Source organism: Vipera ursinii (genome assembly GCF_947247035.1).
Source record: "Vipera ursinii genome assembly, chromosome: 1".
In the NCBI taxonomy this organism is placed as follows: domain Eukaryota; kingdom Metazoa; phylum Chordata; class Lepidosauria; order Squamata; family Viperidae; genus Vipera; species Vipera ursinii.
Genome location: NC_139512.1, coordinates 69,248,156 through 69,274,275, shown reverse-complemented (window position 1 = coordinate 69,274,275; position 26,120 = coordinate 69,248,156). Strand labels below are relative to the sequence as shown.

Here is a 26,120-nt window from a genome sequence, read left to right as displayed (position 1 = left end):
CCAGTGTTCGAGTCTGTCCAGATCCTCCTGTATCTTAAGCCTATCTTCTGGAGTATTGGCTATTCCTGCCAGCTTGGTGTCGTCTGTAAATTTGATGAGTTCCCCATCTATCCCCTCATCCAAATTGTTAATGAAGATGTTGAAGAGCACTGGGCTCAGAACAGAGCCCTGGGGCACCCCACTACACAATTCCTTCCATGTAGATGCAGTTCCATTGAGGACCACACGCTGAGTACGGCCTGTCAGCCAGCTACAAATCCATCTGGTGGTGATGCTATCTAACCCACATTTTTCTATCTTATCAAGTAGTAGGTTGTGATCTACTTTATCAAATGCCTTACTGAAGTCCAAGTAAATTATATCTACAGCATTCCTCTGGTCCACTAATTTTGTCACTTGGTCAAAGAATGTAATAAGATTTGTCTGGCACGATCTGTTTTTGATAAACCCATGTTGACTTTTAGTGATGACTTTGTTTGCATCAAGGTGTTTGCTGATTTGTTGTTTGATTTTAAAACTATGAAGACCAAGTACAGCTTGATACCTTGAATTCTTGTAAGTTTCATATGCTGAAATGTGTTAAGTCAACCTAAACTATTTAAGGAGTGATATAAGTGTTTGCGTAACTATCTTTCAGCCAATAAGATGTTCTCATTAGCATTGTCCTCTCTCCAATTTTCATACTGATATTTAATATTATTTGTGATTGCAAACGGAGCAGTAGTTTTTACTTTAGCAGAAAACTCTTAATTCTAGGGTATATTTGGTTCTGTTCTAAGGATGACCTTTTAAGCCCACTTAATTAGTGACATAGTGAAGACCACGCAACTTCAGTCCTTTGGCAGCATCAGTAGTATGTTGAGTTTACTGTGGCTTGCACTGTAGAATGCCTAGTCACTTGGAACAAAGCAACTTGAAGTTAAAATAGCTTAAAGACACCAGGATGGTGAAGACAGCACTGGCAAACGTTGAGCTCCTTAGAATGAAGTTTGATTAAAAAAAGAAAACTACATAAAGCAGAAGCTTATAAGTGAATATTTTATATGAGGAATGTTCAGTATTTCTGTATGTGCAGTAACATGGTGGAAGAGCTACAGGCACGAAGAACACAGAGTTTACAAACAAATTCCATTTTTATGTTCCACCACAAGTCAATACTAAAAATAATATTGGGAGAAAACAAAATCTTCCACTAAGACTTTTCCCTTGGGAGGGGATAGAAAGGCTATTCAGCTTCCAATTACAAAATACATATTAAATCATGTGTAATTCAGAAATGTATTACTATATAATCCAATTCTGTTAGATATACAAAGTCAACACTATATTTTCCCTCTAGTAACAGAGTACGACTAGGCAGGCATTCAGAAAAAATCAGCACACTTGTTCAGAAGGGTTAAGTCCTTTATAGCACTTAATTTAATACAGTCCTACAACAGAATTTCAGGCATCAAGATATACAAGGGTATACTTAATAAATTGGAAAAGAGTGTTAGATATCATGCCAAAGTCCAGCCATTATTAATCTAGATAGTCTCCACCACAGGAATTTGCCATTTGACTCAGAAGAGGCAAAATGATAAGGGATTTGTTCATTAAGCTTCTGATGGTATCTTGTTTATCATTGTAACAAGATCCACAGAAAAGCCTAATCCTATCACTTTATTCAGTGACTAGATCAATGCCTCAGAGTGGAATGCCTCAGAGTGGTTCAGTACAGAGCTGTTGTAAAAAAATAATACCATTGTCTCATTTGCTCGTACACTCAGAAGATTGCCCATTTTCAATTTTGTTTATCTGAGTGCTTTGAGGGTCCTTTCGGACATTTGCCAACTTACAAAGAACTAAAGCTTATGAAGCTAAACAAATACTACACTATTGGAAGTTTCCTTCGTACTTACCATTGCTTTCAGTCTGGACATGTCTGATAAAGAAATGAGAATCACACAGAAATCCACAACCTCACAAATTTGTGGATAAGAAGAGAAAGGATTCATCACCTCAGAATTAACCTGGAATGGCTTTAGTAGGTAAGTTTTAGGTTTGTGCCACAAACTTAGCTTCTCTCCAAATTTGAACTGTTTGCTTGCTTGAACAAGGGCTTCCAATTTTGCACGTGAGACCTTGCACATAGTAATAAACAGCATCCCTCCAGCTTTGACTGGGAAGACCCTATCAGCAAAAGGAAACCAGAATGGGCTAAAATAAACAGAGGTGATAAGGGTTGCAAAGGCCAGACCAAAGGCCTGGTACTCTGTATCCAAAACCAAGGCTCATGGATGGTGGTTATTTCAAGTGACCAACTTGTAGAATCTCAGTTATTGAAATTCATGAGGCTGTAAGTAGCAGAATCCTTCAAGCAAATGAATCCCAAGGCACTCAAGAGGTTGTGCTTGATCCACTACACTTTTAAAAAAAATCCAATTTCTATTTACGTTTCAATGTTAACAGTAAATTATCAATGCTTTATCAGCCAGCTGCATTTAGCATACTACATTATAAGGATATAGAAATACATACAGTTGACTGGTATATACAGGATTTGGGATTCCTCGACTTATTGCAAGCTTCTCCACATACTCCAGTCCCCAACTTCCATGATCACAACTGGCAATCAAGCCTTATCCGGGCTATTGATTATTTCACGTTACTGAAATCTACACATGTAAAGAAGGCTAGACATGAGCAGCATGCATTCTGCCTAGTTTTTCTTTTTCTTTTCTTTTTATCTAACCCTGAGAAGCTATGGTGTTACTGCGTACCCAGAAGGAAAGTTAGGGTTAAAGATCACCAGGCTTTTTATTGCAATTAAAACAGACTCTAACTGGATGATCCCAACCACGGGAAGGGACAGCTCTGCGCTCATGGGAACATTCATCACAGAAGCCCTGACCGCAAGCACGACAGTGATGCTTTGACAATTTGATGTTGAATTCCTTCCGGCAATTGTGGCAGTGTAAGATTTCGTGGTCAGGTACCCAGTAGGCAGGCCTAGCGGCATCCTTCATGAGACCTGTAAACGATAAAAAAAAATCCCACAAAGCTAGTTTGATATCAGCGAAGTAGGGCAAAGGTTACGTAGTCTCTTCTGTTTATAAAAAAACAATTTAAAGTTTATGTATGCATATACTTTAATTAAAAAGGGACATGGTGGCTCAGTGGGTTAGGACGCTGAGCTTGTTGATCAGAAGGTCGGCAGTTTGGCGGGTCAAATCCCGAGTGCCGCGTAACAGAGTGAGCGCCTGTTACTCGTCCCAGCTTCTGCCAACCTAGCAGTTCGAAAGCACGTAAAAATGCAAGTAGAAAAATAGGGACCACTACGGTGGGAAGGTAACAGCGTTCCATGCGCCTTTGGCGTCTAGTCATGCCGGCCACATGACCACGGAGATGTCCTTGGACAAGCGCTGGCTCTTCGGCTTTGAAACGGAGATGAGCACCGGCCCCTAGAGTCGGAAACGACTAGCACGCATGTGAGGGGGAACCTTTACCTTTATACTTTAATTATGTTAAGCTCTGTCTGTTAGTCCCTCTCTATGTTGGCTCTGCCTAGTGACACATAGAGTACAGCCAGGAAAGGAAACACTCCTGGGAATTGTCTCTGCCTCCAACTGAGATTTGAAACTACCTGGCCATAATCACAAAGTGAGGGTAACTCAGAATACTTAAATTTATAAACCCATCAATTAAAAAAAATTCAGCTGCCTCAGAGGTAAGTTCTGTTCATTCCCCATGTTGCTTTCCCCCTGTCCCAACCTCCCCCCTCCCCATTTTTATAACACTTACCCAGTGGGATGTCAATGGCGGTTACCACAGCCCCGAGGGTATTCTGCACAGCTTCACCAACTTTCCTGGCAATCACTGTCCCTCCTTCCTCATCTGTTGATACCTCAGCCACTTCTGCAAAACAAATTTTAGGGTCAAAAACCAAAAGCTCCATCCCAAAGGAATCCCCTAACCCTATTTTAAAAACATCACAACATAAGAATATTTCTCTTATGTTAGCCAAAGAAGATTCTGATTGAATGCTCACAAGACTATATCTTATCAAGGTCATAAACTTCCCACTGAAAGATAAGTTTCAACAGAGATTGGTCAGGTACCTGTCAGAGATTCTTTAATTTGGATTCAGTAGGCTAAATGGTTTCTTCTAATCATGATTTTATAAAGCTCCCACAGTTATCCTGAGCTAGCCAGTCTACAGTGGAGGCCAAAATCCATTCAGGGTTAAATATTAAGAGCTTCAACCAAATTTGTGTGACTTTTCCAGATGAATGCGTTCATAGGTAAACCAGGATTATTTCTCATCTTTTTGTTGGAAAGTCATGAAATATTCATAACTTCCAGATGCTATCAAATGAACAAGTGACACTTTGGAGCGACATCCTCACAGCAGCATATTAAGCTAGCAGTATTGTGTGTCATACTGTGATTATCTCGCTTATCTCCAACTGTTTCTGCTTTCCCAATATAATCCAGCTGAAAAGATGCGCTCCAGGTCCTTTCCATTTAGCTTTGCCAGTTTGTGGGATCTAAGAAGTATGGCTTCTCTTTTGCTGCTCACACTCACTGGAACAGCCCTCTCTGCCCCCCGCCCCCAAGATAAGGACAGCAGTCTTTCTCCTGAGGTTCCAGAAAACTTCAAAAAAAAAAAAGCTTTGGCCTGGGGTTGATTTTTATTATGTGTTCAATGGTCCCTGTTCTGTTGTTGTTTTTGCCTCAACTGCCTGTGGGATTCAAAGTTTTTAGCCATTTCTTTAGTTTTCCTAGTTTTGTACACTGCTCAGAGTCCATTGGAGTTCGGCAGCCAATACATTTAAATATATAAATACCGTAACCTAAAATGGTTTGGTTTTTAAGCCAAGGGATGCAGCTGGCAAGGACACCAACTAAATAAGATAAATTACTGAAAAAAATCTCTCATGTTTTAACAATTTATTATGAATATGAACAGAATATGCATGAACAGTAAACTGAACAATATGCAGGTTGCTTATGTGATTACTTGTCCTGAGGTAATAGCTGCTTATACTTTCCTTAACGCAACACCATCAAAACACTTAGTAAAGCTATATTACTATGATACCCCTCCTCTTTCCTATCACCTATCCTTGTCTTCTTATGACTATAACTTTGCTGCTTGTATCTTACAATTTATATTGGGTTTTTAAAATATCCTAGTATGATTTATGTTGTTTGCTTAGCTAGTACTCTATGACTATCACTAAGTATTGCATCTTATGATTTATGATGAATTATTGTATTTCACGATTTATGATTAAAATATTTTCATGTTGTATATGATCATGATTATCACTATTACTTGTATGTACACTGACAGCTTATGCACCGGAGACAAATTCCTTGTGTGTCCAACCACACTTGGCTAATAAAGAATTCTATTCTATTCTATTCTATTCTATTCTATTCTATTCTATTCTATTCTATTCTATTCTATTCTAGTCTAGTCTAGTCTAGTCTAGTCTAGTCTAGTCTATCTAGTCTAGTCTAGTCTATTCCTCACTTTTTCTCAGGAACCTTAACCTTGGCATCTCCCTTAATTTTATCTCCACAGCAATAACCTGAGAAGGAGTGAGTAGCCTAGAATCATCTAATGAGCTCCACATGAGGTGGGATTGAAACCCAGGGTTCTTTGGGTGAAGTCCAACATCTTAAGACATTGTATATAATAGCATTAGCTTCAAAAGTGACTGAAATGAGCTGCATATAATGGAAAGATATTCCAAAAGTTAAGGGTTTTATGTCCAAGTCATATGTCAACTGAATTTATATAACACTATCATTTGTGGGTGCTTTATTCATTGAATCACAGTTAAGCAAACCATTAATATATATCTTGTGCAAATTCAGTCTTGGAGAAGACCCAGTGAAATTAACAAGACTATGTTAGTTACAAGTAGCTGATCACAGGTATGGTTTAGTTTGCTTTCATTTTCAGACATCACAAGATTTACACTATCACAATACAGTATTACTAAAAAACCCCACTGTTAATTCCTCACTTTGATTCACACACATAGTATGATCAAGACAAGATTACCTAACTGAAAGCCCCTGTTGTCATAACAGTTGTCGCATACTCGCACAGGTGTGGGTCCCCAACCACGTTCCGGGACAGGGCGAGTCTTGGATGAACAACCATCACAGAAACCTTCTCCACAAGCCCGACAATGGTGCTTGGTATCATTATCTTTAAAAGATATGCCACATTTCCTACAATTCTGAACAAGAAAGGATGAGCAAAGTCAAAACATTGCAGGATTTTTTCCCGTTTAATGAAAATGAAGGAAAAACGGTATACGAAGAGGTATTTAAGCCACTCCACTCGCTTTGGCTAAATTAGCTTTCCTCAACTTAATGTCCTCCAAAAACACTCAAATTCAACTCTCATTCTCACAGAAACAATATTGTCAACTTGTATCATCTATTGACCTATCTAGCTTAGCATCTGTGCTGACTTTTTTAGATAGGAGCTTTTCCAGTTTTATTTAGAAATACGTAGGTCCTTTCAAAGCAAAATATACGCTCTGCCATTGGACAGTGGCTCTTGGTGAAAATTGTAATTAAATATATTTCAACCACAGATCAGGGAAGAATAGATTAAAGCAATATTGCTACATCCCTCATTAATATGGATGTCTTCACTAAGCTGGCTTCCTGGGAGATTATTAGACACAGTATCGGTGTCTTATCCAAGGAGCTTGTGGGCTAGCTTTTAGCCCTGAAGAGAGAGGAGAAACTCAAAATTACTAGCCACTGGTTAGTGTCAGGAATTGTGTGTCTCATTCTGACTTTAAAGGAGCAAAAAAAAAGAAAAAAAGATAGGGTTGGTCAATTAGCACATAATATGTAGAGACAAATCTTGTTGAAATGTAAACTACATCCTGGAGATGAAAATAGTGCATTGCTCTTCTACATTTCAAGAGGAGAGAAAACAGAAAATTTGGCTGATGCATGCTGGCTGAGGAATTCTGGGAGTTGAAGTCCACAAGTCATAAAAGGGCCAAGTTTGAAGACCCCTGCTTCAGACAGTCTGCCCACCACAACCCCTAGGTTTTTGGGTTTTTTTTACAACTCCTAGGAACAATTAATACTCATTTTACGTCTCCTAGGAACAATTAATACTCATGAAGGAGAATATTTGTAGCTCAGGGTTGAAATGAGGGGTCCTTGGTGCTCTCTGAGTGTGCTTGGTTTTTTTGCAGATGTTTCATTACCCTAACTAGGTAACATCATCAGGGCTAGTAAGGAGTGCTATTTGCTCTCAGACAGCAAACAGCACTCCTTACTAGCACTGATGATGTTGCCTACTTAATGAAACATCTGCAAGAAAACAAGCAAGCTCAGAGAGCACCAAGGACCCCTAATTTATACTCATTCCAAGGGGAGTAGCTATTTGCAATTTTGAAAAGAAAAAAAAAGAACAACTGTTCAGTCTATAGTTTTGTACATTGTAATAAATGCACTTAAACAAATTGTGAAGCATTCGTTCAGCTCTTCGGAAAAAGCAAAGTGAAGAAAAACAAGAAATATTTGCAAATAATTATGCTGGTGCTGGGTACCAGAATCTGGGAATTGGGTTTCCAGTAAGCCGGAGCAATTTGATCTGTCAACCACGAGGTTACAGCTTTGGTAGGTCCCAAACTCAGTTCAGACATCGACTGTGCCATGAAATTCATTCCATCAATCAGGCGTTGAGCAGCATTGTTGTTGTCCTTCAGGCTGCAATCAGTCTGAAATAAAACAGTAAAGTGCACATCTTATTTTGTTTGACTGCTGCTGCCAAGCTGTTTTCATCAAACGCATCCGGATGTTCCCCTTTATGAGAAGAATAGCAAAAAATATTAATACCACCAAAATAATTGAGGGAATGATCAGTCCTGACCGTGACACATTTGAGTAGATTGCAGGGGCTTTGGAACATGCTGTCAAGAGCTGCTAAATTCAAAGGGCAGAACATCAGAAATGGCACAAGCTCTATACACTTGCCTTAGGAAGAATTTAAAACATCCAGTCACTGAAAATTCTTTTCCACATGTCAAATCCAGGGAAAGAGTTAGCATCACAGAATAAACAACAGCTATCATCAATTATAATCATATTAAGATTGGTTTAATTGAACTCAGTGTCCTAAATTGGGTGAGTACCAATAGCTTGAATGTGCCTCCTTAGCACCCGTCAAAATCTTGGGGGAAGTATTTAAGGGTGTGAATGGGAATGGCTTACTCCTTCGTTCCATCTGCACCTTCAAAATCCTCCCCAAAAGTTAAAAAACAGGCCAAATCACTTTATTTTATTTATTTATTTATTTTTATTTTTATTCCATTTATATCCCGCCCTTCTCCGAAGACTCAGGGCGGCTTACAAGCTTAGCAGTAGCCTTCATTCTATGTATATGCCTGCTTATTAGGGCTTTCATACACCCCCCAAGCGGCATTATTACAAAGTCAGCTTATTGCCCCCAACAATCTGGGTCCTCATTTTACCTACCTCGGAAGGATGGAAGGCTGAGTCAACCTTGCACTTTGTGCAGGCCTGGAGCACTGGACATCATTGGATAGCTTCCTGTTACACACACACACACACACACACACACACACACCATTCAAAGTTTGCCCATCCTTTATCTAAGTGGCCCTTTCCAATCCTTACGGTCCTAAAAAAAGAAACTGGAAGCCAATCATCGCCAACAGACTTACTCCTGGCCAGACGTGTACAATCTCCGTCCTCAGCACAGTATCCACAGGGTCTTGGTTCCCAAACCAATATTGCCGGCTACGGTACACAACTCCACAATTGGGGCACTCAATTACATATCTGCAAGTAGGGATGAAAAGAGCTGCTCACTTCAGCCTCTTGAAGTGATAAGACTAAGAGAGCAGAGAGGGAGGGGATGGACTTTTCACTTACCCTGACCAGGCATACTTAGCAAGGCCCATCCAAGGGGAATCGGTAGAAGCAGATGTTTTGGGCACTACCCTAACCTCTTGACCATGTTCATAACAGCCCTGAAAAGCAGGATATCAGTTAAAAAGCTTTTCTCTTCAAATATCAATGTTCAGGCCAGCTCTGCACAAAAAATTTTCTTTTCAGAAAAGGAGTAGCAAGAAATGGCATGAGCTGAACATTTTTATGACAACGTAAGTATATATATAACACCTATCATGATTTCAAGCAGAGCATAGAAACCACAAAATTAGGGAAACCATCATCATTTCCAGCTGAAAACTACTATCTGGGATCTACCAAAATGAATTCCCAGTTCCTAGTTCATGTTGTTTCTATTATTTAGGACTGCTAGAATTAGCTAAATCCTATAATATACCGTACACAGAAAGAAGGAAAGGAGGGCTTACAGGGACAATCTTTACTCCCACCTTATTGCTATTCATATAAATTAAAATATTTTTTAAAAGGTAAAAAATGTTTTAATTCTGTACATTGCCAGAAATACCCAGAGAGAGGGGTTTTTTTAAAAAAATTTTTTTTTTAAAAAACTTCAATTTTAAAACAGGAAATCTAAAAACGTGACTAATGTAAATTGGATTGTGGTTGAGAAAGTCTAAAGAAAAAAAGGAACAGAGGCAACATGATAGCAGTATTCCAGTATTTGAGGGGTTGCCACAAAGAAGAAGGCATCAAACTATTCTCCAAAGCACCAGAGGGCAGGACGAGAAGCAACCTGCAATAAAGGAGAAACTTCCTGACAGTGAGGACAATTAACCAGTGGAACAGCTTGCCCTCAGAAATCGTGGGTGCTCCATCACTGGAGGTTTTTAAGAAGAGACTAGACAGTCACTTGTCTGAGATGATATAGGTCCTCCTACTTGAGCAGGGGGCTGGACTAGAAGACCTCCAAGGTCCCTTCCAGCTTCTATTCTATTCTGTTCTGTTCTGTTCTGTTCTATTCTATTTCTACTGCAAATGAATTTTGGATCACCTTCACCTTAGCAGCTTACGGTCTTCAGTACCAGAAATGCCACTTTCCTTGCTCCACTCACCTTGCAGGTGAATACTCGATTATCGTACTGATGAGTATATCTACAGCGATTTTTAGCTTCATGGGGGATTCCTTCTTTTGCATGGTTCATGCTGTTTTTACACCCACTTCTAAAATTGTAAAAAAGCAAAAAAAAAAAGGATCGGGGTCAAACAGCTGGCATGACATATCTCAGTACAGTAAAATAATAATTCAATTTTGCAAGCTCGTCCTAAGTAACATTAGAATCAAACTCTTTTTACCTATTTCATCTCAGAAAAAGTAAGTTCCCCCCCCAAAAAAAATTGGAATGGGGGGGAGGGGAGGAAGAACTGGAAAAAGAGACAAAACTAAATTGTGTTCCTTCACCTAAAGGTAAGGGGCTCCCTGTGTTCTTTTTATATTAGACTTATGATATTGTAATATAACAACATGATTTGATAATATCACCTTGCAGTAATATATTGCTGGCAGATCTTCACAGGAAAAAAGTAGCCCCATTTGAAGGGGGAAAATAGCATTGCAATAGTTATTCAAAGACAGCAAAAGAAGGAAGGAGACATTTACTTACCTTTCTGCACTTTTGTCTGTACTGACAATTGTTAAAATTGAATATTTGATGTATTTGGGGTCCTACTGTCTTATACACAGCTTGTTTTCCCCTAGTAATTTTATAACCATCAAAACCTAATGCTTACTTGATTACCTTGAAACAGTCATAACAGTACACAGAGAAATTATTCATCTATACAACAACAAAATGAAAGAAAAGGGAAAAGGACAACAAAAATATTACACAAAGAAATACATATCCATCAATAGCAAACCACTCTTACAATAAATACTACAATTTTAGAACTAATAGAGCATGATTAAAGATGGGGATTTTAGCCAGTCTCTAGTTCCATTTGATGAGGGTCAATATGTCATTCTAATACCAGAGAATTATTTATTGAACTCAAATTGGAAATATGAAATTGCAACAAATGGAACTTCCATTTCTGATCTATTAAGTGTTATCCAGAAGCAAATATAGTCACTTTAGATTTGTTAGTTTTTACGATAGCCCAAATCCTATCTTCTTAATGTAGAAATCTTAATGACTATCTAAAATAGCACCAAGGCCATTAAAAACGAATGCGTCAGGTGATCTACAACATCTTAACAAACAAAGCAAATAAAAAAATCCAATTTGAAAGTATACTGTAACTATAAGTAAGTGTATGAGCCACACTTCAGTGTTTTAGTAGCAGACATGATCTGCAATGTATACCGGAAGAAACTATAGTAGGCATCTCTTCAACAAAACCAAATGATTCCTTGCTATTCTCAGAAACACTCCAACATTACAATATAATGTAGGACTGGATAAACTTTATTCAAATATGGGCCTTTATATCTACTTACCCGCAGCTAAGACATACAGAGGAGCAGGTAAAATACTCATCTGGAAAGAAGGAGCTATGAGCCATTTGATCATCTGGAATTTCACCACAGAACCGATCACTTAATGCCTGGATGACAAGAGAGAGAGAGAAAAATCATTAATAAGCATAGAATGGTAGGCATGTTGAATACACAGCAAGTTTATGGAAAGGTATAGGTCAGGGGTAGGGAATCTTGGCTCTTTTGTGACTTGTGGACTTCAACTCCCAGAATTCCTGAGCCAGCATGACTGGTTCAGGAATTTTGGGTATTGAAGTCCACAAGTCATAAAAGAGCCAAGGTTCCCTACCTCTGGTATAGGTCAAGGGATCAAGAGCCTGTGACCCTCAAAACTGTCCCCCCTTTTGTTTTCCTTTTGTAGTGAGCCAGCAGTGTGCAGAAGCAGCCAAAAAAGCGAACACAATCCTGGGTTGTATAAACAGAGGCATAGAAGACCACACCTGGAATACTGCAACCAATTTTGGTCACCATACTACAAAAAAGATGTTGAGACTAAAGAAAAAAAGAAACAGGGGCAACATGATAGCAGTATTCCAGTATTTGAGGGGCTGTCACAAAGAAGATGGCATCAAACTATTCTCCAAAGCACCAGAGGGGAAGACCAGAAACAATGGTTGGAAACTAACCAAAGAGAAAAGCAACCTGGAATTAAGGAGAAACTTCCTAACAGTGAGGACAACTAACCAGTGGAACAGTTTGCCTTCAGAAATCATGAGCACTCCATCACTGGAGGTTTTTAAGAAGAGACTAGACCAGTGATGGCGAACCTTTTAGAGACCGCATGCCCAAACTGCAACCCAAAACTCACTTATGTATCGTCAGGTGCCGGGTGAGTGTGGCCCATTGGGTGGGTGTGGCCCATTGGGTGGGCGTGGCCCATGGCTGCAGTGGTAACGGCAGACTGGGTGGGACTAAAAAGTTCAATCAATTCCAACTTTGCGAGATCTTTTTTTTCCCCCACAAGAAGTTGAAATTGATTGATTGAACTTTTTTTTTTGCACACTGCGGCAGAGGCGTAAAGCGAAAAGGTTTTATAAAATCCAGCTGAAGGCCTAGGACTGGGGTGATGGCGCGTGTGCCCACAGAGAGGGCTCTATGTGCCACCTGTGGCACACATGCCACAGGTTTGCCACCACGGGACTAGACAGTCACTTGTCACTTGAGCAGGGGGCTGTCCCTTCCTATTCTGTTCTGTTCTGTTCTGTTCTATTCTATTCATCAATGCCTCTGAATGCACAACTGAATTTCAGGTGTACACTTGGTGAAAGAGGTGGGGAAAAAAATAGCACTTGGGAATTTAGGATTGGATCCACTCCCTCATACAAATCCCTGTTTGTTTAACAATGGTTTATGAATGAACCATCATTGGTTCGATTCAAACAACACATTATGCAAAAATCAAACAAACTACTTTGTGCCTTAGTGTAGAACCTATTAGTTTCTCCATTATTGTTTTGTTAGTTGTCTTTTAACATCACATGCAGAATAATCTGTTATTCCTTCTCCATTTTCCATTTTAAATTTTTAGCCCAGAGTATTAAAAACAACAGTTTAGGGATCATCCCAATAGTTATGAATGAAGAAGTTAACCATCAACTGAGATATTATTATAAAAAAGGGTAAAAAAATAAAACCTAGTTCCCCCAAAGAAATGTATTAATAGCAAAATCAAAAGTTTTGAAAGTATGTGAAATGTGTAGATGCTAGCCCTAAGCAAGCATAAAGAAACCACTAATTTCTTAACCTCTTGGAAATTTTTAGCCAGGATGGACTTTTTTTTCCAGGAAATCTTATAGGAGAAAGTTTCCCTGAGGTAGTGTTATTTTTATTTATTTATCTATCCAATGACACTTCTTTTTCATACATTTTAATCTGGAAATAAACCCCTAAATAAATAAATCTTAAAGCTAATGGCTGAGTAAACATGCGTAGCCATTATCCTGAATCATGTTTAATGTTACAAAACTAGAAAAGATTTGGGTGGTAAAATAATACTAAGTAGTTTAATATTATTTTTTTCATGGAATACACAGATAACGTGTCTTAATGTGTCTTAATGCATGTTCATCAAATATCACCTACATTTCATTTCCGCAGGAAAGGACAAAAGAAAAACCCACTCCATGGGAAAGGTGAGCAGAAAGTTTTAGTGAAGGAATATTTCAGTGAGTCTGCAGTCCAAAACTCATCCAGATGGTAAAGTTCAGAAGGATTTGTATCGCTACATTTCCCTGCTGCTTCTCAGCATCTTACATTGCTCCTTGAAGAGCCTGGGTTCTAGCCTCTGTTTGTTCTAGGTGCCACATCTTTGGTATCTATCAGTGAAAATCTAGTTTCTCGCTTAAGAAAATTCAGGAAAGTCAAGGCAAACCAACGAATGATTTGTTGCCTAGAGACCATGTCCTGTCAGTTACCCTGGTAACAATATGGACCTTTCCGTTGCACTGCAATAGCTCAGTTCTGATAGCTTATGAATGTATAGTGCTCTGACACCCAGCCTGAGACTCTGAGTGTTTAGATTACAGTCTTTATCAAAACTAGATTTGCCAAAGAATTGAATCTGCATGAGCTCTTCACTTTCTCCACATAGAGACCAAAGTTTCTTCTAGCCCAGTCTATTTATTGAAACGTATATATATATACGTGTATATATCAGCCCAGGTTCGAATCTCAGATAAAGGGTATGACTAACTGATGAGAACATAAAGAGTTTGAAATGATCATCTTAGCCTCCCAAATTCTTTATTAGCAATTTGAATAATTTGCACAAATGCTGGGAAAGATTGAGGGCAATAGAAGAAGGGGACGACAGAGAATGAGGTGGCTGGATGGAGTCACTAAAGCAGTAGGCGTGAGCTTAAATGGACTCCAGAAGATGGTAGAGGACAGGAAGGCCTGGAGGAACGTTGTCCATAGGGTCGCGATGGGTCGGACACGACTTCGCAACTAACAACAACAACATATATATATATATATATATATATATATATATATATATATATATATATATATATATATATATATATATATATATATATAATCAATAACCGTTTTAAAAATCTGAGTCCCAGGTGTATTTATTTATAAAAAAGGAGGATATATTGATCTCTGGGATGGAAAGTATATTTCTCACTGAGCTTTTGTTAGCCGCTGCTAACATTATCAAAGAGTAAGCCAACATTAGAGAGACATTGTTTTTATAGCCCTTTAACTATCAATAATTTAGCCATCAAACGTGTGATAGGTCCGTCGGTTTGCCGCCCGCAATGTAATTGGATGCGTCACATCCGGCTCATCTGTATTGGTTGATATATGCATAGCCCTCCTCGCCCTGCTTCCTGTCGCCTGCTTCCTAGGCTGTGTGCACTTGTCCCGTGATGTCAAACTGTCAGGCATTATCCCGCCATTGCTCTCCCACCAACCAGGTCAACTGCACGAGGTGGCAATAACACACCAGACTGTAATAGGGAGGAGAGCGAACCGACGGACCTATCACGCGTTCGATGGCTAAATTATTGATAGTTAAAGGGCTATAAAAACAATGTCTCACTAATGTTGGCTTACTCTTTGACAATGTTAGCAGCGGCTAACGAAAGCTCAGTGCAAAATATACTTTCCGTCCCGGAGATCAATATGTCGTCCTTTTTACATACATACATACACACACACACACACACACGTACATACACACACACACACACACACATATACAAACCACACTCCCTCTAATCTGTGGGAAAACCTCTCTCCACGTAACCGGTCCCAGGTGCCCAAAAGGTTGGGGACTTCTGATCTAAGTTACCACATAAAATGTTACAATCAAGCATTTATTTATTTAACTAACAAAAGAGGGCAAATTCAACTGTCAGGAAGAAGAGTTCTGAACTAGTTGTTGATTTGCAAAGGTTCTGGCCCATTTTTCCTAGACAGTTGAGGAAGTTGAGATTCTCTTTACTCCTGAGGCTTGACTCGTTTGCTGCACCATTTTGGGCTTGCCCATTCTTGAGAAGCGATTGCTGTAGATTACTTTTTGAATTCAGGGCCTTATCGACGGGATGAGAAGCTAGGCATATCATTTGAAAAGAATTGTACCAAATTGTACCATGAATTAAAACAGGACAACTATAAGTTTTGGAAGATAGGCTCCTGCTACAGAATATAAACTGGAAAACATTAGAATTACTGTTCCAATTAGAAATCTGGGCTTATTACTACAGAGCAAATTTTACTTACTTTGAGTGCTTTGTAGATAACTCCAGGAGGACGTGGAGAACGGGTGGTATTATTTTCTAGCTGCTGCTCCACAGCGTGCCTGAGGCTAGAAAAATCTGTTGGTGGGTTTTGCGTCCTTATTCCTTTGTAATGGATTGAGCTGAAGGATTCGGGGAAGAGACCAAGTTTGCGGAATCGATCCTGAATTAGTTTCTCAGGCACCTCAGAAGGATTATCTGAATGGATTTATTAACATGTAATTGTTAGTAAGCTGGTGAACCACATAATTCTGAATATTTCTGGCAATCCTTAAATATATCCTGAGTGTCATATATTTCTGGAGAGCAGGGTAAAATAACAGCGATGGGATTGCCAAAATTACACAACAAATGGGTTATCTAGACCTTTAAGGATTTCTGCACTTGTTATATTTGTGGAAACACTGAAGAAAGAAAATATCTGTGCAATGCATCTTTGCCATGTCCAGATGGACATCTGGTGTAATCACATTTCTGTCTAAACCACATCTTCAAATAAATCAGAAGCAATACAGACTCATACACCTAAACATGGGCCATTATCAAATCATAAAAGATTAAAATGGGATGAAAATTATTTAAGCTTCCAAGGGTTAAAATCATCTTATTCTCACTCGGAAATAAGCTCTAAAAGCATAAACAGTATCCAGCTACAATGGACCCCTGGCCCATGTAGTCCAGCAGTCGGTTTTCACAGCAGCCAACCTATTGTACAAGGAAGCCCACAGTCTCCCAGAAAAAAATTGGGAGTCTTCGTGGACTCACTGCTCCTGCTTGGAGAACAGGTGGCAGCCGTGGCTGGTGGGGAGGGCTTTGCAGAGATTCATCTGGTGTGCCAATTTCCTGGACCGGGTGGCCTTGCTCATGGTCACCCCTGCCTTGGTCACCTCCCATTTGTATTACTGCAGTGCAGGGGTGTCAAACTCAATTTCATTGAGGGCCGCATCAGCATTGCGGTTGCCCTCAGGGGGCCGGGTGGGCGTGGCTAAAGTGCATATGGCCTACTGGGTGGGCGTGGCCAGCTCTACATCGTTCGCATCAAGGGTGCCTATGGGGGCCTGGTCAGGAGTAGGACAGATCTCTGGCAGGAGGAGGGTCTCTGGGCCAGGGCCAAGGCAGTGGGGGCCATTCCCTCACTGTTTCCAGGATGGCTTCGCGGGCCGCATGAAACCACTTCGTGGGCCGGATCCGGCCCCCGGGCCTTGTGTTTGACATGTCTGCTGCAGTGTGTTCTACCTGGGGCTGGTCTTGAAGACTTCCCAGAAAGTTCAACTGATCCACAACACAGGAATGGTGGGGGAAGCTAGGTTTGCCCATGCTAACATCTCTGTTGTGTGAGATGCACTTACTTCCAGTGTTTTTCTGGGTACAATTCAAAGTGATGTCCATCACCTTCAAAGCTCTACGTGAGGCTATCTATGAGACAGCCTTTCCCTAAAGACATCTACCTGTCCTACTATGTCAGATAGGGTGGGCACCCTCCTGATTTTGTCATCTAATGGGAGTTAGGAAGCACACCTTTTCCACGGCAGTTCCTGCCCTATGGAACATTTTGCCCGCTGAAGTTCAGACCTCCATCCTTTTACCCTTCTGTAAAGCTTTAAAGATCTGCTTTTTTTTCCCACTCCCAAACATTGGGAGATTAGATGGTGATCTATTTGCATGGATTGACGTCAGCTTTTTCCTTTTATCGTTTTTATTATTTTATGTTTCGAATGTTTTTTACAGTTTTCAAAATAATTTTATAGGGAGCCACCCAAGGTTGCCTGAAAGATGGGCAGATATGTGTGTGTGTGTGTGTGTAATATTTACAGTAGTCATTTTGATGATCAATTCAATCCAAGGGGGATTGAATACTTTGATTCAGCACTTCGTTGAAAAAGAGTGCTTCACCTAAAGATATTCCACATCAGTGCATCCTACCAAAGTTTCATGCAGCCCTAATGCACAATATATTTCCACTGGATTCTACTCACCAGCACCCAATAACTGTGTGTACACAGTTTCATGAAAGATAATGACTCCAGGACCCAAAGTGGACAATGGAACATCCAGTCCACAACGGGCTGTGGTTGCTTTCAGTTCTTTGGTGAAGTGTTTTAGGTATGCTTCCGAAGCATCTCCAAGAAATTTGAAGAGATCATTGTGGAGTCTGTCAGCATGTGTGCGGTAGATGATCAGATCTGAAATAGCCAAGACCTTCAGAAGCAGCCGGGTCCTCTGACTTAGATTCTCCATGGCACCAAGAAGACCCTCTGTGTCAATCACTACCATTTTATGAACAGGGTCATAGGCAGCCCAAACACCTACTGTACAAGACTCCTGTGCTGGAGACGTTTTAAAGACTTCACGGCCATAAAAGAAGGTGTGGTTAAGGGTATGAGATTTCCCATCCCCTGTATTCCCAAAAATAGACACCACCTTTACATGTTGGTCAGCCTTGCAGTTCAGTTTCCTGATAAATTCTTCTTCATTCTCCACCTTCCAACACAAGAAAAAAAAATTAAGATTTTATGAGAACATTATTTATTTATTTATTTATTTATTTATTTGATTTATATACCGCTCTTCTCCCGAAGGACTCAGGGCGGTGTACAGGGCAATAAAATAAGAATACAGGATACAAGATTTAAATTAAAATAATTTGCCCAATGTATTAAGTTAGTTAAAAACAATCTTAAAACCCCAAACCAATCAGACCAGGCCGGCTTGTTCGAATAGATAAGTTTTTAGATCACGCCGGAAGGAGCGAAGGTCGGGGGCCATCCGTATTTCAGCCGGTAAGCGGTTCCAAAGGACTGGTGCGCCCACCGAGAACGCTCTCCCCCTGGGGGTCACCAGTCGACATTCTCTGACCGGTGGTACCCTGAGGAGGCCCTCTCTGTGGGAGCGTACAGGACATTAAAGCTTCTGAACAATGCTACTACTTAAACCTTAGATGTAATCAAGCTGCCAACTATCATGTTAAATCTGCAATGCTCAGAGTTGATCAGACTTGCATCAAAGGGACCCCCATATTTTAATAACCTCTTCCAAGAATGTTACTATTTATATATCTTTATATACCAGTCCCCAAATAGGTGGGGATATCTATCAATTTCAAAAGGCTAAGCCAACTGAATTTGGTATGCCATTCTAACCTTAAAAGGACTTTAAAAACCTTATAGCCTCTCTTAGAATAGGATTACCGGTATAAACAGTCAAAGCAACATAACAATGATTAAATTACAAATACAAAAACCTTGGCATTCAAAACAAAACACACACAAAATCTATAAAAGAGTGGTTCACATCTCATAATAATTCTGCAATACTTAGTATATCCGCCTAGGACTACACAGAATTAGGTCCAATGTGCAAACTTAAATCAGTCACCTACTCAACCGGATTAAATTTATGTTGTTGTTATAAGGATAAAATTAGAAAAGAAATGAATCGAAAAACTGATACATCTTGAAGAGAAAATTTTTGTTCAACAAATAATGTTTTTTAAATGGGTATTTCTTTTTCTTATGCCTTCAGGTCAGTATTGAGTCCTAGAACAGGGCTGCCCAACCCCCGGTCCGTGGACTGGTTTCGGGCTGCAGCATGACAGCAACCGGTCCCCACAAAGAAGCAAAAACCCCATCCGCGGGATGCAGGCGGCATACAAAACCAGCCCCCTCCGGTCTGCAGAAAAACTTCTCTCCACGTAACTAGTCCCTGGTGCCCAAAAGGCTGGGGACCTCTGTCCTAGAGAGTACGTGGAAGTTTCCCTGCAAATTTCTTGGCAAAGTTTTTCCAGAAGTGGTTTGCCATTGCCTTCTTCCTAGGACTGAGAGAGAGGGAATGGCTGGCTTGTGCCTAAGGCTGGACTACAAATCATAGTCTCCCAGTTTCTAGCTTAGTGCCTTAACCAGTAGACCAGGGGTAGGCAACCTCGGCTCTTTTATGACTCATGGACTTCAACTCCCAGAATTCCTGAGTCAGCTATGCTGACTCAGGAATTCTGGGAGTTGAAGTCCATGAGTCATAAAAGAGCCGAGGTTGCCTACCCCTGCATTAGACCAAACTGGCTCTTAGGATCTATCATTTTCTCTTATGGTATTTTCCAATAGTGTCAGCCAGCTCTTAAATAATAGGATCCTGGATTACCAAATTTAACTATGAAATTTATTTCTGGGAGAACAAAAAGTGTGTATTTGTTCAACTTATTACATTGAATAGACATATAAAGGATCAATTTTAGTCCTTGCCTCAAACCCTTAAATTTGTATTTTTCATCATATTCATTTCTAAGCAAAATTTGCAATGTATAGAAAAGGGATCCTAGGTCTACATGTGGAATGAAATGAAGTAAAGTCCTACAGAGATAGAATTAAATTTATGACTTCATACTGTGTGTGATAGAGCCAATTTTAGTGTTCCTTCATATGAAACACTTATTAAAAGTAAAAAATGTTGTGCCAGAACAACCTTTCATGCAAACAGATACATCAAATTTTGTGAATACTAGCACAAAATGGCTGCAGGCAGGGCTTAATTATTCCTCAAATGGCAGCCATGGAAAGTGTGGCTAGTCAAAAAAGTTGGACAGAGAATGGACCATTTCAATTTATAGCTGCTTAAGAAGTTGCAGATAGGCACAGTCTCATTATATTTGAAGCACTATTTTCCCTTGAACCTGAAATACTGTACAGCCCAATCAGAAACGAAGAGAGAGAAAAACAGGCAAACAAATTAATCATGTTTCTTAATTTAGGATCTTTTTCTAACTTAATCTTTTTATGCATTGTTTAAATAATTTAAAAAGGCGTTAACAATAGTAAAGTTAAAATTGCATATTTGCTAAATGCTTACATAGTATTGTCTTACTTTATTCATCATCTCAGTTCAAAAAATTCCTACTATAGGTGGAAGATGAATAATATGATTAAGGATAATTATTTGTCATGATCTTTACTTGTTCAGAAAACAACAATAATGTCTAATTAGATTTACATTTTCCCCAATCTGGTACCCTATAGATGTGTTGAAATTATAGTCAATTGGCCATGGTGATCAATTAAATTACAATTAATTGGTTGTGGTGCTTGTTACCATTTTTTTAAGGAAGACTACAAATTAAAGGGAGAAAAACAAAATTATTGTTCTTATTAAAGATATTGGTCAAAGGTTTAAACTGGGCTTCCAATAAATAGCTTATGCCACTGAAAAATTTCACGATGACTCATTCAATCTGTACTCATTGGGTACAAATGATTACACAGTACAGTATTGCAATAGTTGCTTATGGACTTTGGAATTAAAATGCTAGTTTCCCAGAAGTCAGGCCCAAGGTTTTTCTCCATAACCTCAAAAGAGTAACAGCAATATAAATAGTGATGTCTCTGCCTCCTACAGCATCAAAATAAATCAACTGCTTGGTTCCTATTGTATATACATGAAAAAAGATCATTTTGGTAAGTGTCCAAACATTAACATAATTGATAAATTGTGCTAAACTATATTTTGACTTCTTTAATTTTGGTTTAGCACATTGACAGGGTACTCATATTATATTATTAAGAAATGGTTGGCCTAACCACAGTTTACTGAATAAGCCACAATTGTCTAGATAGACATGCTGTACTAAGCCATAAATTATAAACCATACTACTTGAATTTTCATCAAGCTATGCTAAAACCAAATCAACTATTATGACTTAGTGTGATGCTTGCAGACAGTAGGATAATGGTATAAACTACTTATCACGGGGGTGGGCAACAAATTTTTCCAAGGGGCCAAATGAGAAACTGAGACTGTTGTGGAGGATCAAACCAATAGGGATGTGAAAGTGCGTACGCAGGCAGGCATGCACACACGTAAATTGAAAAAAAAATAGCAGTCACCTTCAAAATAAAAGCAATCCACGCAGGCCAGACAGGGACTGTCAAAGGGCCAGATGTGACCCAGCGGCCATCAAATGCCCAGGTCTGACTTATCATGTATCTTGTCAAATCATAAGGAGAGCATCACTTGAATATGAACTGATACAAATATGAAGGGAAACCCTCAGAGTGATAACTGAGTTTATTTTTTTCCAAAATAGCACCACCCTGAACCAAATAAGACATTCTTATTGATCTCTATTCATTTTCAAAGCTTAAAACAATTCTTACCTGAATTTCCTCCGTTTCATCCACCAGCAGGAAGCTTACCACATGTTCTGTCATCTTCTTCCTCTTGGTCTCCTCATCCATTCCTTCCTCCTCTTGCTGCTCATGATGTCTGCCACTATGGTATACGGTAATGGGATGTTTCCTCTTATTTCCTCCAGCGTGAGTTCTCTTCTGACACTCTAAACATAAGTTTATTTTGCACGCTTGGCACCTTACAGTTGCCCTTTGTCTAGAGCTTATGATATTGTTCTGCAGGATGCTGCCACTTGTGACTTTGCAGGTGTCACAGTAGGGGACATGGCCAGGTTTGATTCGAGTCCGTTCGTGATTTCGAAGTCTTTCTTGTCTATGCAGTTCTTCTTCGCAACGCTGACACTGCAAGCTTCCACATTCGTCACATTCAAAGACTGCTTCATCTGTGCCACTGCAGGCATAGCTTTCCTGACACAAAAGTGTGGTATTCAGTCCTTTATCTACAGATGGAGGTTGGGCACTCATCTTCCACAAATTATTACTTTAGAAAACTGGGGTTTTTTATCAGATACATACATTGGTTTGCCAAAGAACTAAAATTAGTACTTATTTTAAGAGAGAGGAAACTATAAATGTTGGGATATATGTATCAGTTTTGATTCTTCACCTCTATGATGCTTTCATGAAAGGCATAAAAAAAGTCCCACTTGGCTTAAGAATTGTAAACACAAGTTTGCATAATGATTGAGGGGACTGTAAAATTCCACACTTAAAGTCACAATAAACTTGGATACATGTAAGAAAAACAATCTGTCTCCAAAGTGTAAGCTAAGTTTTTTCTTCGCAATGTCTAAAACATAAGGGAAAATATTGATTTAATGTATACATATAAAAACATACACATAAACATAAGTGCAATAAATGTTTCAGATAATATTAAAAAGCCTGTTATTTTCTTTACATGATTTATTTCTCCTTCAAAATGAAAAACACTTATGGATATAGTTTAAAACTTTTGCATAACAAAAGATACATCTGATTAAATTACTCATATACAAAATGTCCATTCGAGCTTCAAATGTGATTAAAAACAACCCGGGGATTCTCATAATAGATTGGCAAGGACGATTTTATTTAAAAAAAAAAAAAAGTATAGGACTTAACACCATTCAACTGAGAGGCCCACGTAGGTTGTTTTAAACAAGTCACTTTCCATTCAAACCGTGTGGCACCTAATCTTAAGTAAAAATGCTTTGGACTGTACTCTTCCAAGCAAGGATAACATCTTTCATAAACACACACCAAGTAAACCACATCAAAATTGGCCCTATTGTTAAGCCCCACAAACAGACAATATGTCATATAGTGATGAATTAGTTACTTAAAGTAAAGCATTAAAAAAATTAACTTTAAACTGCTTTTATACGGGCCAAGAAAGCGGGGAGGGGGAGGGGAAAAGAATGGTTACAAAAACACATTGGTACAGTGTTCACTTGTGACTCACTCGCTACCACGAGAAGATCTTGAGTTCACCCTGTCCGATAATCTAAAAAAAACATAATATATAACTCACGGTTTGATTGAGTTACTTGAAAGCACCACATCCAGACAGATAATCTCTGGATTAATGAATTAATTTCTCGTGAGGCGCTAAATCTCCCCGTGTAAACAAGAACAAGCGAGAGGAAGCGGAGTAAAATAAGACGACAAAAACAAACCGTACAGAACAACGCAGCCCGATCTATTGTTTATTAAACAATAGGCATCTTCTTCCTCCTCCTCCTTGCAAGTCTCAGTGACTAAGTAATCAAACGGTTGTCTCCTCCTCCAGCTCCTGTTTTTAACTACTAAACCCGGCGGTGGACAGGGAGGGATCCCTTTCTTCCCCAATAGAAGAATTTAACTATCTGGGTCCCAGCGTGTGAACCTGGCGCCCCGGTAGGTATAAGGGCCAGTCCCAAGATCGTCTGTTTTCCCCCTTGTTGTCAATGTTGATCAGCTGATCTCAGGGAACTTCAGGGTTATTTTTTTTTTTAGGCAGGAAAGTAAGTGGTCAAATGGGAAGGAGAAAGGGCGGACAGGTGCATTGTGGGAATTGCAGTATTTTTGTGTGCAGCTTTGCTGCGTTGGAAAGGAGACAGCGCCTCAGAAGCAGTAAAACAGAATCGCACAGCTTATAGAGAGAGACGTAGTTTCCGAAGTCCAACTAAGGCTCATAATTATGGAAAAACGGTGGTAGAAGTTAAGGAAGTGCGTCGCCCAAATAGAATATACACTGTGCGTTATATTCGAAGAATTATGAGCCTTAGTGTTTACTAGAGATGTTCAAACTGTTTTCAGAAAATGCTAAAGCATAAGAGACATTATAGCTAATCCACATGGCATAACTGAGAAAGCCAATAAATATCTCCCAAAAGTCAATTTGAGCTTTATTGACTATATAGAAAGGCACCGTATTACAGTAAGTCAACCATGTCAAACAAGGCAATCTCCTTAGGGAATAGGGAATCTCTCATATCTCATTTTCCTATTGTGAAAATCAAGTCACATGAAGCCTGGACAGAACATGGTAACACAAATTAGGCTCAGCATGGTGAGGCAAGGCTTCTTATTTGTTTAACATACAGACTGAATATATACTGAGGGAGGCTGGATTGGAAGATAAGCATGGTTTTAAAATTGGAGAAAAAAATATCAACACCCTGCAGATGACACTCCTCCACTACCTGAAATGCAAATATCAGTATCTACGAATAAATGACAAAGATCACAGTGGGAAAAAGGATTGCAATTAAATATCAAGAATACCAATTGATCATAATAGGGATAGCTATCAGAATCTACAGTGAAGATATTAAAATGGTGATTAGGTATCAACAGTAAAGGAGCCAGAAGAGTCATGAAATATACAGCAACATAGCACTTGTTATGGTAGCAATCAAGCCAATCTCAAGATAGGATTCCATACTAATTACTCTTAAGGAATATTGATGCCTCAACATGTACAGGAGACAAAATTCTTGCACCATTCTTTTTCACTCTCCAAACTTTATGTAGTACTTATGACCACAATTGAGTCCAAAATTTCTGTTGCTGAGAGATTTGTTAAATATGTTTTGCCTCATTTTTTTATCCCATTTATATCCCGCCCTTCTCCGAAGACTCAGGGCGGCTTACAATTTAAGCACAAACCAATGTGCTTAGCAATTTTATGACCTTTTTGCTAGTTATTAAGTGAACTACTACAATTGTTAATAATAGTTAAGTGGATCTGACTTCCCCACTGACTTTGCTTGACGGAAAGTCACAAAAAGGGGATTGCATGACCTGCAGTCATCATGTGAACTAGTTGCCAAGCATCCAAATTTTGATCAATGATCATGCATTGCTGTTAACTTTGAATGATCACTAAATGAACTGTTGTAAGTTGAGGACTATCTATACAATAACACAGGAATGCAGTTATCATTTTACTGTTCTTCAATCTTTTGCCATTTGTCCTAATTGCTGATTCAAGAGTAGAACACAGAGGGAGGAAAAGTAACAGTGAAAAAGTAAAAACTTCCAGTGTTGGAGCATTCGCAACTTCTGGAGGCAAATTGTTCCACTGATTAATTGTTCTGTCAGGAAATTTCTTTAGTTCTAGGTTGCTTCTGTCCTTATCAGTATCCATCCATTGCTTCTTGTTCTGCCCTCCAGTGCTTTGGAGAATAGCTTGACTCCCTCTTCTTTGTGGCAATCCCTGAGATATTGGAACACTATCATGTCACCCCTTCTTTTCATTAAACGAGACACACCCAATGCCAGCAACCGTTCTTTATATGTTTTAGGCTCCATTCCCGATAATTTTTGTTTCTCTTCTTGTCTAGAGTGTAAGATCTAGTCTGGAAAAACCACCAACACGAGGCAGACTTAAGAATTTTCTGTATCTCTTTGCCAGTATTTATTGCTGGTCCAGATTTTCCCAGTTCAGATTTGTTAACATTACAGATTCTTTTAATTTAATTTTAATTTAATTTATTAATATTTCTATACCGCCCTTCTCCCGAAGGACTCAGCTGAACCCCCCCCCCCCGAGAAATTTCCTAAGCCAAAAAGAATCACGAGTTTTGCCCACGACCGCTTCTTCCAGCGGAACAACCAAAAGGCCGGGAGAGAGGATGGAAGTCGGCGAACCGTAGACATGCGCAGACCCCAAGGCAATTCCTAGAGGTGCCCGTTTCTCGAAAATATCTCTAGGACTATTCATTTGCCTCCTCTCCGTGATCAAAACGAACGCGGAGCTGGGCGGTCTTTGGGGTGGGGGGGGGGGA

The 26,120-nt window shown here is 39.4% G+C and overlaps 1 protein-coding gene across 3 annotated transcripts; it reads right to left on the bottom strand.

The window, feature by feature from the left end:
- Window positions 1-1,383: 1,383 nt before the first annotated feature.
- Window positions 1,384-23,802, bottom strand: ZFYVE1 (zinc finger FYVE-type containing 1). Of its 3 annotated transcripts, XM_083350540.1 has the most exons (13): window positions 23,531-23,802; window positions 23,312-23,353; window positions 21,835-22,657; window positions 17,670-18,174; window positions 15,677-15,891; window positions 11,405-11,511; window positions 10,020-10,128; window positions 8,929-9,026; window positions 8,718-8,835; window positions 7,581-7,751; window positions 6,059-6,239; window positions 3,784-3,897; window positions 1,384-3,013 (listed from the first exon to the last, which is right to left on the bottom strand). In XM_083350540.1, the coding sequence occupies exons 3-13, from the start codon at window positions 22,330-22,332 to the stop codon at window positions 2,781-2,783; spliced, it is 2,349 nt and encodes a 782-aa protein (XP_083206666.1). In that variant the 5' UTR covers window positions 22,333-22,657; window positions 23,312-23,353; window positions 23,531-23,802; the 3' UTR covers window positions 1,384-2,780. The 3 variants fall into 3 exon arrangements, with proteins under 3 accessions (XP_083206666.1, XP_083206665.1, XP_083206667.1); XM_083350539.1 differs by lacking the exon at window positions 23,312-23,353; XM_083350541.1 differs by lacking the exons at window positions 21,835-22,657; window positions 23,312-23,353; window positions 23,531-23,802 and having other exon boundaries at window positions 18,115-18,170.
- Window positions 23,803-26,120: the final 2,318 nt, after the last annotated feature.

Excerpts from the sequence above, each read along its gene's own strand:
- ZFYVE1 (XM_083350540.1), bottom strand. The coding sequence starts at position 22,332 with ATGAGTGCCCAACCTCCATCTGTAGATAAAGGACTGAATACCACACTT. Across the intron at positions 7,752-8,717 it reads TTGTACACGTCTGGCCAGGA|ACTGATTGCAGCCTGAAGGA; the intron begins GTAAGTCTGTTG and ends GTTTTATTTCAG. Across the intron at positions 3,014-3,783 it reads CGCCATTGACATCCCACTGG|GTCTCATGAAGGATGCCGCT; the intron begins GTAAGTGTTATA and ends TATCGTTTACAG.